Source organism: Dasypus novemcinctus, chromosome 7 (assembly GCF_030445035.2).
Source record: "Dasypus novemcinctus isolate mDasNov1 chromosome 7, mDasNov1.1.hap2, whole genome shotgun sequence".
NCBI lineage: Eukaryota > Metazoa > Chordata > Mammalia > Cingulata > Dasypodidae > Dasypus > Dasypus novemcinctus.
Window position 1 is genome coordinate 79280213 of NC_080679.1, and position 12073 is coordinate 79292285.

At 37.7% G+C, this 12073-nt stretch overlaps 1 protein-coding gene across 2 annotated transcripts in view; it reads left to right on the forward strand.

The window, feature by feature from the left end:
* LOC101434015 (low-density lipoprotein receptor-related protein 2-like) overlaps positions 1–12073 on the forward strand; it is a 122119-nt gene that overhangs the window by 65735 nt on the left and 44311 nt on the right. For both annotated transcript variants that reach the window (XM_058300682.1, XM_058300683.1), the window contains exons 29-38: positions 2645–2773; positions 4089–4255; positions 5681–5824; positions 7114–7217; positions 7908–8085; positions 8445–8658; positions 8932–9171; positions 9648–9836; positions 10288–11208; positions 11334–11499. In XM_058300682.1, the coding sequence (XP_058156665.1) occupies positions 2645–2773; positions 4089–4255; positions 5681–5824; positions 7114–7217; positions 7908–8085; positions 8445–8658; positions 8932–9171; positions 9648–9836; positions 10288–11208; positions 11334–11499 (2452 nt within the window). The remainder of the gene's footprint in view (positions 1–2644; positions 2774–4088; positions 4256–5680; positions 5825–7113; positions 7218–7907; positions 8086–8444; positions 8659–8931; positions 9172–9647; positions 9837–10287; positions 11209–11333; positions 11500–12073) is intronic.

Consider the following 12073-nt stretch of genomic DNA (forward strand, 5'->3'; position numbering starts at 1 on the left):
TTGGAAGACTCTCACTTCTGGACTTTAAAGGATGTTACTTAGTTAATGTAAAAGTGGTACTGGCATCGAGACAGACACACTGACCAATGGAACTGAAATGAGAACTCAGTAATAGACTCTCTTATCTACAGTGATTTTTGACAAGGCTGTCAAATCCTCCAGCTGGGCTAGAACAGTCTATATTCAACAAATTGTTCTTGGAAAACTGTATATCCATATCTAAAAGAAAGAAAGAAAGACCTGTATCTCAAACCTGATATAAAAATTAACTCAAAATGAATCAAGGACCTAAATATAAAAGTGACTACTATAAAACTCCTAGAAGAAAGTGTAGGAAAACTTCTAAGATCTTGTGGTAGGTGCTAGCTTCTTAAACCTTCCTTATACCTGAAGCTGGAGCAACAAAAGAAATATGGATATGGAACCTTCTCAAAATTAAACACTTTTGAACCTCAAAGGACTTTGTCAAAAGGGTGAAAAGGTAGCCAACTCAATGGGAGAAAATACTTGGTAATCCCCTATCTGATCAGGGTTTATATCTAGAATATACAAAGAGATCATACAATTCAACTATAAAAAGACAAACTACCTGATTACAAAATGGGCAAAAGCTTGAAAAGACAACTATTGAAGGAAGAAATACAAATGGTGAAGAAACACATGAAAAAGTGTTCAACATCACTAGCGATTAGGGAAATGCAGATCAAAACTACAGTGAGACGTCATTTCACATCTATTAGACTGGCTGCTTTTAAAAAGTTGGAAAAGTATAAATGTTGGAGAGGATGTGGAAAGATAGGAATGCTTATTCACTGTTGGTGGGAATGTAGAATGGTATAGCCACTGTAGAGGACTGTTTGGCAGTACCTAAAGAAGTTGAATATAGACTTGTCATGGGACCCGGCAATACAATTTTTAGGTATATACTCAGAAGAAGTGAGAGCAGTGACATAAATAGATAATCTGCACACTGATGTTCATAGTGGCATTATTTATGTTTGCCAAAAACTGGAAACGACCCAGGTGTCCATCAAGTGATGAATGAACAAACTGGTATATACACAAGGTGGACTATTATGCAGCTGTAATAAAAAATGAAGGTGTGAAGCACATGACAACATGGATGAACCTGGAGGACATTATGTTGAGTGAAGCAAGCCAGACATAAAAGGACAAATACTGTATGATTGCTCTATTATGAACTAAATATATTGTGTAAGCTCATGGAGATAATAATTAGAATATAGGTCACCAGAAAATAGAAGGCAGATAAAGAATGGAAAGCTAGGGGTTAATCTGTGCAGCATTGGTAAAATGGTTGGTTATAAATCTTTGGAAATGAGTAGAAATGGTGAAAGCATATCATGGTGTTTGTAATTAGCAGTACTATTGTGTGGTTATGACAGTGGTTGAAAGGCAAAGTCTTAAGATCATGTCTATTATTAGAAGGAAAGCTAAACTGTAACATGGGACACTAAGAAAAACATGTAAAACGAATATATATGATGTTGTGTATATAAGATGTATTTACAAAATAAAAATGAATGTATACTAGAGAGAAGGGAAAAATATCAGCTTTGTATGGCAGGGGAAACAGAGGTCAAGAGGTGATGAGTTTTGTTTGTTTGTATTTTATTATTATTGGAATATTGAACATGCTCTCAGAATGACTGAAGTGATGAATGCACAAATATGTGATTACACTGCATACCATTGATTGTGCACTTTGGATGGATTTATGCTTTATTAATATGTATCAATAAAATCAGTTTGCTAAGGGTAAAAAGCAAATAAATACACAAAACTAAAATATCTGAAAAAAAATTATAGGGAGCAAATGTAGCTCAGAGTATGTCTGGTGCCTGTTTCGCATATACAAGGTCCTGGGTTCAATCCCTGGTACCTCCTAAAAAATAAAATAAAAATAAAGTTATGGAAAAAAAAGAAGTGCCTTGACAGAATTAAAGAGTAATGCTTCCATAACTTGTTGCACTGTCTTTTTTTTTTTTTTTTCCTCAAAGGAGGCACCAGGGATTGAACCAGGACCTTGTACATGGGAAGTAGACACTCAACCACTGAGCTATACCTGCTCCCCGTTGAGCTGTTTTTTGATGCCTGCTTTTGATTCATAATCACAATATCCCCAGTGCTTAGAATGGTGCCTGATACACAGTGAATGCTTAATATTTGTTGTGTGAATGAAATTAATGAATCTGATGAGGTACCTATAATGGAAACATACAGGATGTAGAACACCTCCTCTGAGCTTGAGAGGTAGAAAGGATCCCTGTTTCAAGGTCAAGGAGCAAAGACACATAAAGATGACATCAATAGGAACATCTTTACTCACAGGAGTGGAAAAAATTCAGGATTATATAGCAAACAAATGATTTGGTTTCATTTAATGCAAAGAGTATTTCTACTACAAAGCTCCTGATTACTCAGCAGCTGGTTATAGACTGGATCTGTGACCTCCTCCTTCTTATGCCTCTTATGAATTTATGTTGCAAGCATGGTGCTAGGGAAGAGTGAGGTGGTTTAGGTATTGTACCGGGTGCCTCTGGGAGGCCGTTAACAACATGCCTCTGTCCTGTTTTCCAAGTGGAAGGTGTCCTGTTGAGTAATGCTTTCTTTTCTGTTACAGGCAGGAATTCCTGTGTCTCTGCCCCTTGCAGCCATCTCTGCCTGCTTTCCTCGCAGGGGCCAAAGTTTTACTCCTGTGCTTGTCCTTCAGGATGGATTCTTGCTAATGATGCAGTGAATTGCTTGAGAGGTACGGTATGCCATGCTGAAGGTAGAGTTTGCCATGGCTTGTGCAAAACAGAATCTCTAACCCACTTGCTGCCTGAGAGTGTGCTGTATTCGCTTTAATTGAGGAGCTATCCTTGGACTGCATGTTGTATGGGGGTGGCTTAACTGAGCGCCCAGGTTAGTTCTGGTTGAATAGCTAATGTTACATGCCCATGTGATTGAATAAACTCTAACCTCAAATTTAGCTCACCTGGTTATAGTTTCTCGAACCAGCCGTGTTAATCAGAAGTCCTACCTTTCTTGACCTTTGAATAAAGGCTTTATTTTTTTCAGTCCATTTTGTCATTTTTATTTTCATAACTAGAAGTCAGTGATGAGAAGTCTAACATAGGTCTTCCTACTCCAATAGTACAGTGGCAGTAGTATTCCTAAAATCAGAGTTTTCTCCATGTGAAATAAGTGATTACTTGATCCTAAGAGATGAAGAGTATGTAGAGGTTTATACTAATTTGGGAAGTAATCCACAAAAGTGATTATTCCTGGAAAATGTATTGATGTATAATAACCATTCTCTATTGATTAACTCAAGTTTCTTTCATTTCTCAGTGTAAAGGGGTGAATGTGTTTTGATATTAATAAAAATGGTTGTAGACATTCCTAAATTCAGAGAATTCATGCACAATATTTTATGATGAAAGATTTTAATTATTGGTGATGCTTCCAAAGGGATTGGCATTTGCCATTTTTTTTCAGAAATTTATTAAGCCCCCAATCCTGGTTGACATTATTTAGTGTGCCCTTTAGTCTTGCAGCAGAAAATTAAAATTATTTATAGACATTTTGGATACAAAGCATTCTTTCACCATGCAAATATTGTTGGACTGTGCTGCATCAGGAATTGGTATAATCAGCAGTAATAATCTGATGGCATATTAATTCAGGATAGTACCTTTTGTTCAGTGGGGTTACTGTGTGCCAAGAAGCAGGGTAAACATTTTATCTATTAAAATAGCATCTGTGATAATGTTCACTTAGAAAAACATGTGTTAAAAGACAATAGTTAATACAGGTGCGGAATACCTATTTTTCATCCATTATTTATAAGGCTGTCTAGTGTCATTACTGCATGTATTGGTTGAGTGGTAATTTGATATTCAATAGTAGTATCTGGTCTATGCTACTGAAAAAAAAGGTTACAACATGGAGTGAGCCAGCAACCCATTGAAACCCTATGGTTATCTGAATTGTATATATATTCCTGCAATGAGATTTTATGTCACACTGTCTGTCAAAATAGTGGGGTATAAATTTTACTTCTCTGCTTTTTGGCTTCTCAGAGGAACAGCCTTTCCTGATAACTGTAAGACAGCATGCAATTCTTGGAATCTCCCTTAATCCTGCGGAGGAGAGCAATGATGCAATGGTTCCCATAACCGGGCTATTGATCGGTGATGATGCTGACTTTGATGACTTGGAACAATTCATCTATTGGGTTGAGAATCCAGTAAGTTTTGAATAAGTGCATGACTTGTTCTCAAGGAGCCTGCCTTATTATTGTTGGGTGAATAAATTGGAAACACTCCTGAAATTAAAAAAATTTTTTTTTCTAAACTAGTCAATTTTATGGATACTATCAATGGGATTTAGTATAATTATAAAGTTGTGCATTCATTACTCCAATCGTTATTAGTGCATTTTCATTATTTCAATAATAATAATAGACAAAACCAGACAAAGAAACAAACAAGAAAATTCTTCAACTCTCAATCTCTCTGTACTTCCCCTGCTGTACATAGCTGCTATTTCTGACTTATTCTTGCATAATTATTTATTTCTTAAGCAGTTTCATTGAGAGATATTTGTATACCATATGAACTATCCAAAGTATGTTATCAGTGGCTTTTAGTATAATCACAATGTTGTCCATACATCACCACAAAAAATTTTAGACCAATTTCATTACTCCAAAAAGAAAAACTCCACACCCCTTAGCAGTCCTTCCCCAACCCTTTATAACCACTAATCTAATGTCATCTTTGTAAATTTATTTATATTTACATTTTATATGAATGGAATTAAAAAATATGTAGTATTTTCTATCTGGTTTCTTTCACTTATCATGTTCTTTTTACATCTTGTAGTGTTAACATACATTTATTCTGGTGTAAACAAAAATGGTCTTATATATGTAATGTTACCCAAATTCATATTTCACATGCAGTTTTACTATGCTATACAGTTCCATGTTATATTTTTTAGCTTTCCTTTTAGTAATATACATGACCTTAGACTTTCCCTTTAAACCACTTTAATACCCATATAATAGTACTGCTAGTTACAAACATTATGTTGGGCTTTGAACTTTTCTATTTATTTCCAAAGATTAACACACATCCTTTCTACAAATTCTGCACAATTTAACCCTCAGCTTTCCATTCTTAGTCCTACGTGACCACTAATCTAATTTAGTCTTTATAAATTGATTTATATTTAATTTTTATACATGGAATCATCTAATATATTATGTTTATTTCATAGCACAGTCATGAATTTTTTTGTTTTTTATTCAATGGGAGATATAAATATAATGTTGGCCTGGAGTAAAGATGAAAATCTCTAACTTTAGAAAGGTTAATAAATTTTTATTTATTCACTACTGTTAACACTGCATTGAAATAGCTGCTTCCAGCTGTGGGACACATGCCAAGAAGCAGCAATCACAAAAGCTTGTCCTTCAGGAGATAATGGACTAGTTGGGGATATTTGACTAACATAGCTTAACTTAAAGACAAAACTTATAGTGCCCTAAGAAAATTCCAACTGAAGTGTGAGGAGTGTGCCAGCAGCTGGCCGTAGATGAGTGAAATGTTCTAATGTAGAAACTGTGGCCTTCAAATGACTCATCTACCATTATTGTCTTTCTTGCAAGGGTGAAATTCACAGAGTGAAGTTGGATGGCACCAGCAGGGAAGTATTTGCTCCGACAACTCTTCTGGGATCTCCTATGAGTTTGGCCTTAGATTGGATATCAAGAAACCTTTATTATACCAATCCTGGAAGTCATTCAATTGAGGTAATAATTCCATAATATGCTTAACTCAGTTGATGATTCAAGTAAAATCTATCCTCAGGAAAGGCTGTCATGGATTAAAAAAAATTTTCATAAAGCATACAATCATGGATTTTGAGACGGTAGGGAGTGGCCTTTTCACTCAAATTTCCAGAGGGAATTTTAGATAGGGGGGCAGTTGTTAACCCACAGCAGCCCAGTGGCTAGTTAAGAGCAGAACAGGAAGGAGTAGCTTTACAGGACACAAGTGAGGTGACTTCTGTGTTAACAGGTCAGCTTCACTGCCTTGATTCCCAGCTTTGTCTTGTTGTAAACCACAGCTCTAGCAATTCTACCTAGTTTAACCTCCTAAGACAGTGACAAGGTATTTTTCATAATCACAAGAACAACAGGGAATTCTTGGTATTGCAAATTCCAAATGACAATAATGCTCTTTGTCTCTTGCTTTGTCAATGGCTCTCTTTTTTGGACATTTCTCCATCAGGATGTTAGGTACAATGAAAAGGCAGGCAATTGAAGAATAATAAATCATCATTATATTTAGAATATCTGTGAAATATCCATGATACAAATGTAAATTGCTCATTTGTATTGATATTCCCTTTGGTAATGTGATAGAAAGTGTAAACATCTTTACAGATGAATTTCAAATTAGTAGGAAAATGAGAATAGTGTTTACCTATACAAAATGTAATTCAAATTTAATTTCAACCTGAAATTGTTACCACTAGGGGTAGCTGTGTGCCTATTCACTAAAGTTTTGTAGCTAAAAATTTTTATTGGAGGGAAGAATGGAGGGAAGGAGCTAGAGAAATAAATTGAAGTTAGTCTCACTAAACTGTAATAATGGACTCTACCTCTTTGTCTCTGTCTAGATTTCCTCTCCTTATTAGTACTCCAGGTGTATTATGTGGACTTTGATTTTCATCTTTTATTCAATTTGGCCTTATCTAAATGGGAGCAAAGGGTTCACACCTATGGAGGGAGAGGGAGCTTAGGGCCTGAAAATGATTCTATCTACTACGACACTACTGTTACTAACTAAATTCAATTAGTTTACTAATTGAGTTTACTTGAGGTCATAGACAGTATGAACTAAATCTAAATTCAGACTCCTGATCAAACCTTGTTGAGGTGATTTTGCTGTTCTTTCCTTATAGCTCTGAAATGCAATTAAGGATTGTGCTAATCTCGCTGAGACATTGCCATTCATCCCTAATTTTGTGCGTATGTAGGCTCTCCCTCTCTGCTTTCTTTTCACATTATGAATTCTAATTAATTTTATGCTCTAGGTTTTGACACTCCAGGGAAGGTACAGAAAAACACTGATTACCAATGATGGGACAACTAATGGAGTTGGTTTGCCAATTGGCATAACTATTGACCCTCCTCATGGGTGAGTTTTCATAAATGGTATAATTCTTATTTACAGTAATGTTTTTTGGTCTAATATAATGGTAAGTTTCAAATTTAGGGGGCAGGTAAGATTTGAAATAGGCATTGGAGGATGAGAATTCCAGTAGATAGAAATGGGATAGATGATTACCAATGGGGAATTTTGAGGAAGGGAGTAATAGAACCAAGAGCAGTCCTTCATAAGAGTTTTCTTCTGATAGGTGACTATGGTTCATATGCACATGTGTTCCTTGGCATTGCTACGAAATAGAAGGCAATACCACCTCCTTGTATTACCATGTTAATGTGATTCCACTCTCAGAAAAGGGTTACTTATTCTCCTGTTTTCTGCATTAAATTTCAAAAGCTTTTTGCATCAAATTAGGTAAGAAAGTAGCTTATTTTATAATGGTAATATGTAGAAAAATTGGAGGCCTTCTCAGGACACTGGGTAGTAGGTAATTCCTTGAAGAAGGATTAACTCTTGCATTCCTTTATATTAAGTCTCCCACCTTCTTACCCTCAATGGAAGATCCTAGCCACCTGCTTTAGGCACCATTTTAATTTGCTTCTACCCCAGTAATGACAGGGAAATATACAGAAATTAAGTATCTCTCCACATTATATGTTACAAGGTATTTATGATTGAATTATGAATATTTGTTAAATGTTGGTGTTTTCATGGTTGTAGAAAACTCTACTGGTCAGATCAAGGAACTGACAGTGGGATGCCTTCCAAGATTGCAAGTGCTAACATGGATGGCACATCTCCCAAGACACTTTTCACTGGGAACCTTGAACACGTGAACTTTATCACCTTGGACATCAAGGAGCAGAAACTCTACTGGGCGGTCACAAGCACAGGAGTTGTATGAGCACCCTTTCTTTTGGTTTTTATTGCTGAGCTTGCGTAGGTTATACTACTGGTGTTCTGAGTTGTCTAGTAGTGTTCCTTGAACATGCTCATTTGAACTAACCCTTCTCCCCCAGTAGTAATTGTCCCTCAAGCAAATAACTAATGCTTGCTCTAATTGAAGCCCATTTTTAGTACGAATACATTTCTTAGGTTTTAAGAAATTATCATTGTAATGATGAAGAGCTCTGTATCCCTATTGTTCTCTAATTTCTCAAAAATGTTGATGCACCTGTGAAGACTTGGTTAAAAAAAAACACTAGCAGTCTTATTAGATTATGACCCAGAAAAACTAATGAAATTCTGATCTCTTAGATTGAAAGAGGAAATGTGGATGGCACAAGTCGAATGATACTGATATTCCACCTTTCCCATCCTTGGGGAATTGCTGTCTATGGTTCCTTCCTTTATTATGCTGATAAAGACTATGAGACCATTGAAAGAGTCAACAAGGCCACCGGAAACAACAAAATCATTTTGAAAGATAATGTTCGAAACCTGAGGTCCCTTCGAGTCTATCACAGGCATGGTAAGTATTTGGTGCTGAAACATACGAGTCTATCACAGGCATGGTAAGTATTTGGTGCTGAAACATACACATGCATGATTGTACACTTAACATTCATTCATTGATACATCTACATTTGCCCACATGCATTCAACTACCTGAATGGATACCATCAAAGCCTGGCATTTCCTGTCTTAAATTGGTATTTTTATTATTTTGGGGAAAATGTTTTGAATTTGAGATGAAATAACAAGTATGAGGGATTGAAAGTAATTTTTTAAAAATTTCATTTAGACTCTGCAGATTCCTCAAATGGCTGTAGCAACAGCATGAATGCCTGCCAGCAGATTTGCCTGCCTGTACCAGGAGGACTGTTCTCCTGTGCCTGTGCCACTGGATTTAAACTCAGTCCTGATAATCGGACCTGCTCTCCATACAGCTCTTTCATTGTTGTTTCTATGCTGACAGCAGTCAGAGGCTTTAGCTTGGAAGTGTCAGAGCACACAGAGGCCATGGTGCCAGTGGCAGGTCAAGGTATGTCAACACCAGCGTAAGGAAGATTTGGCTACCTTGGGTGTCAGCTTGGAATCTAGTATCCTGAAAGTTTTTTTCGTAGTTTGGATTCAGAGGTAATGATGCTTTATGAGATACTTTGCCTTCCTAACAAATTCCCAGGGCATGCGGATTCTGCTGGTCATGGACTGCATTTTATGGGCTGGTGTTCAGAAGAACTGTTAGTGGATAGTGGTTATACTATTTTTTACATTGGACTGACATGAATGAGTTAATGGTATCAGTTGCTCCTTGCTAGTTTTGCAGCACTCTACTATGTAGTCTATATAATGTGAATTTGGAGATGAAGAGGTTTATAAGCCCATAAACCACAAGAGGATCTAAGTAGTTTTGTTTTGTAAAGGAGGGATAGTTAAAGAAGGGACTGGGAATGAGTCTGAGAGGCAAGGCAGAAGTTCTAGTTCCTGCAGTTTAATTCTCTCTTTTAAATGTTTCAGGACGAAATGCACTGCATGTGGATGTTGATGTACATTCTGGCTTTATTTATTGGTGTGATTTCAGCAACTCTATTCCATCTCGGAATGCAATTCGTAGAATCAAACCAGATGGGTCTTCTTTCACAAACATCATTACGGAGGGGATAGGAACAAATGGAGTCAGGGGTATTGCAGTGGATTGGTTGGCAGGTCGGTAAGCTATATAGTGATTTAATCAAAAATCCTTTTTTTGTTGTTATATCTTATTTATGCTAGAAAATTTAACCTAACTACATAATTATTTAGATCATTTAAGTTTATTAAGGATTACGCTAACATGTATGTTAAAGTAATAAATTATTTCAGAGGGCTTCAGGTAGAAGAGGAATGGGATACTGAAAATATATGATACAGTAGAGAGTGGGCTATGATGTTTGCTATGGATTCTAATCTGCTCTGCTTTAGAAGCTGAAGATAAGCACATTCAACTGTGCATTTATAATTTTTTTCTAAGATGTGCCTTTATTATTTTTCTAAGTCTAGACTGAGATGTACTGACATGAATCAAACTTCAACCTTGCATATTTTGTTCAGGTTTGAAAAGATATGCTCATTTTTCTTGGTTTTCCATTCATCAGCATGCTCTTTAATTTTCCTGCAGGAAATCTTTATTTCACCAATGCTTTTCTGTCTCAAACACTGATAGAAGTTCTGAGGATCAATACCACCTACCGCCGTGTTCTCCTTAAAACCACTGTGGATAAGCCCAGGCATGTTGTGGTGGATCCGAAGAATCGGTACCTCTTCTGGGCCGACTATGGACAGAAACCAAAGATCGAACGTGCCTTTCTTGACTGTAGCAATCGGACTGTGCTTGTCTCAGAGGGCATTGCATTCCCTCGGGGTTTGGCATTGGACCGCAGCAATGGCTACATTTATTGGGTTGACGATGATTTAGATATGATTGCAAGGATCCACTCTGATGGCGGTCAGCCTGAAATAATTCGTTATGGCAGTCGTTACCCAACTCCTTTTGGCATCACTGTTTTTGGAAATTCTATTATATGGGTAGACAGGAATTTGAAAAAAGTATTCCAAGCTAGCAAAGAGCCAGATTCCAGAGAGGAGCCTAGAGTGATAAGGGACAATATCAACTTTCTACGAGACGTGACCGTCTTTGATCATCAGGTCCAGTCCCGGTCACCAGCAGAGGTCAACAACAACCCTTGCTTAGGAAATAATGGTGGGTGCTCCCATCTCTGCTTTGCTCTGCCTGGATTGCACACCCCCAAATGTGGCTGTGCCTCTGGGACCCTGGCAAGTGATGGGAAGAGCTGTGCCATTTCAGCAGATAAGTTCCTCATCTTTTCCTTGGTGGATTCCTTAAGAAGCTTACACTTTGACCCCGAAAACCACAGCCCACCATTTAGTGCAATACAGGTGGAAAAAACAGTTATGACCCTGGACTATGACACAATAAATGATAGAATCTACTTCGCACAAATTCCAGAATCTGGAAATACCCGGATTTCCTATATCAGCCCACATTCAGGGATCAGTTCTCCCACTGTCATTGCTTCAGGTAAGTGCTGTCCAAATGTAGCTGAAAATAGGCACAATGGGGTCAGCATTTGTGGTGAGCTGAGTGGTTCTCAAATGCATATTGAGACTCTAATGCCATCGTGTGCATTCTTTGTGTGTGTTTAGATATAGGGAAGGTTTTTGGCCTTGCCTTCGACTGGACCAATAACAGAATTTATTACAGTGACTACCTCAATGAAACGATAAACTCCATGGCTGTGGATGGGTCTCTCCGCACTGTAATAGCCCATGTTCCGAAACCAAGAGCAGTTCTGTTAGCTCTTTGCCAAGGGTATGTCATTTCCACTTTTGTGTAGTTTTTGAGGGACAGCAGCCTGAAATTATTTTATATTCTTAGAGAGCTAGCATTTTATATGCTAGGAAGGAGGTGCAGTGCACAGGTCCCTTTGCTAGCATACCAAATTTTTGAGGACGTTGTATAACTGGGGATGGAGTAGGGTTTCTTTGGTCATGTTAAACACAACTTGCTGTTAAAGGATGGTAACATATTTTTTTAGTTCCCCCTTGTGTTTTTGTGTGCTGTCTGCTCTGTGTCCATTCACTGTGTGTTCTTCTGTGTCTATTTTATTTTATTTCCCCTCCCTTCCCCTTGCAGCTTGCTTGCTGACAGCTCTCTGTGTCCATTCGCTGTACGCTCTTTTGTGTTTTTGATTGTCTCCCTTTTTTTTGTTGTTGCATCACCTTGCTGAGTCGGCTTTCCACGGTGCTTGTGGGCCCGGTGCTCTGCCGCGTCTGCGGGCCAGGTGACACTCCCCAGAGTGCGAGTGAGCCTGCTTTCACAAGGAGACCCTGGGATGCGAACCCGGGGCCCTCCCATATGGTAGACGGGAGCCCAACTGATTGAG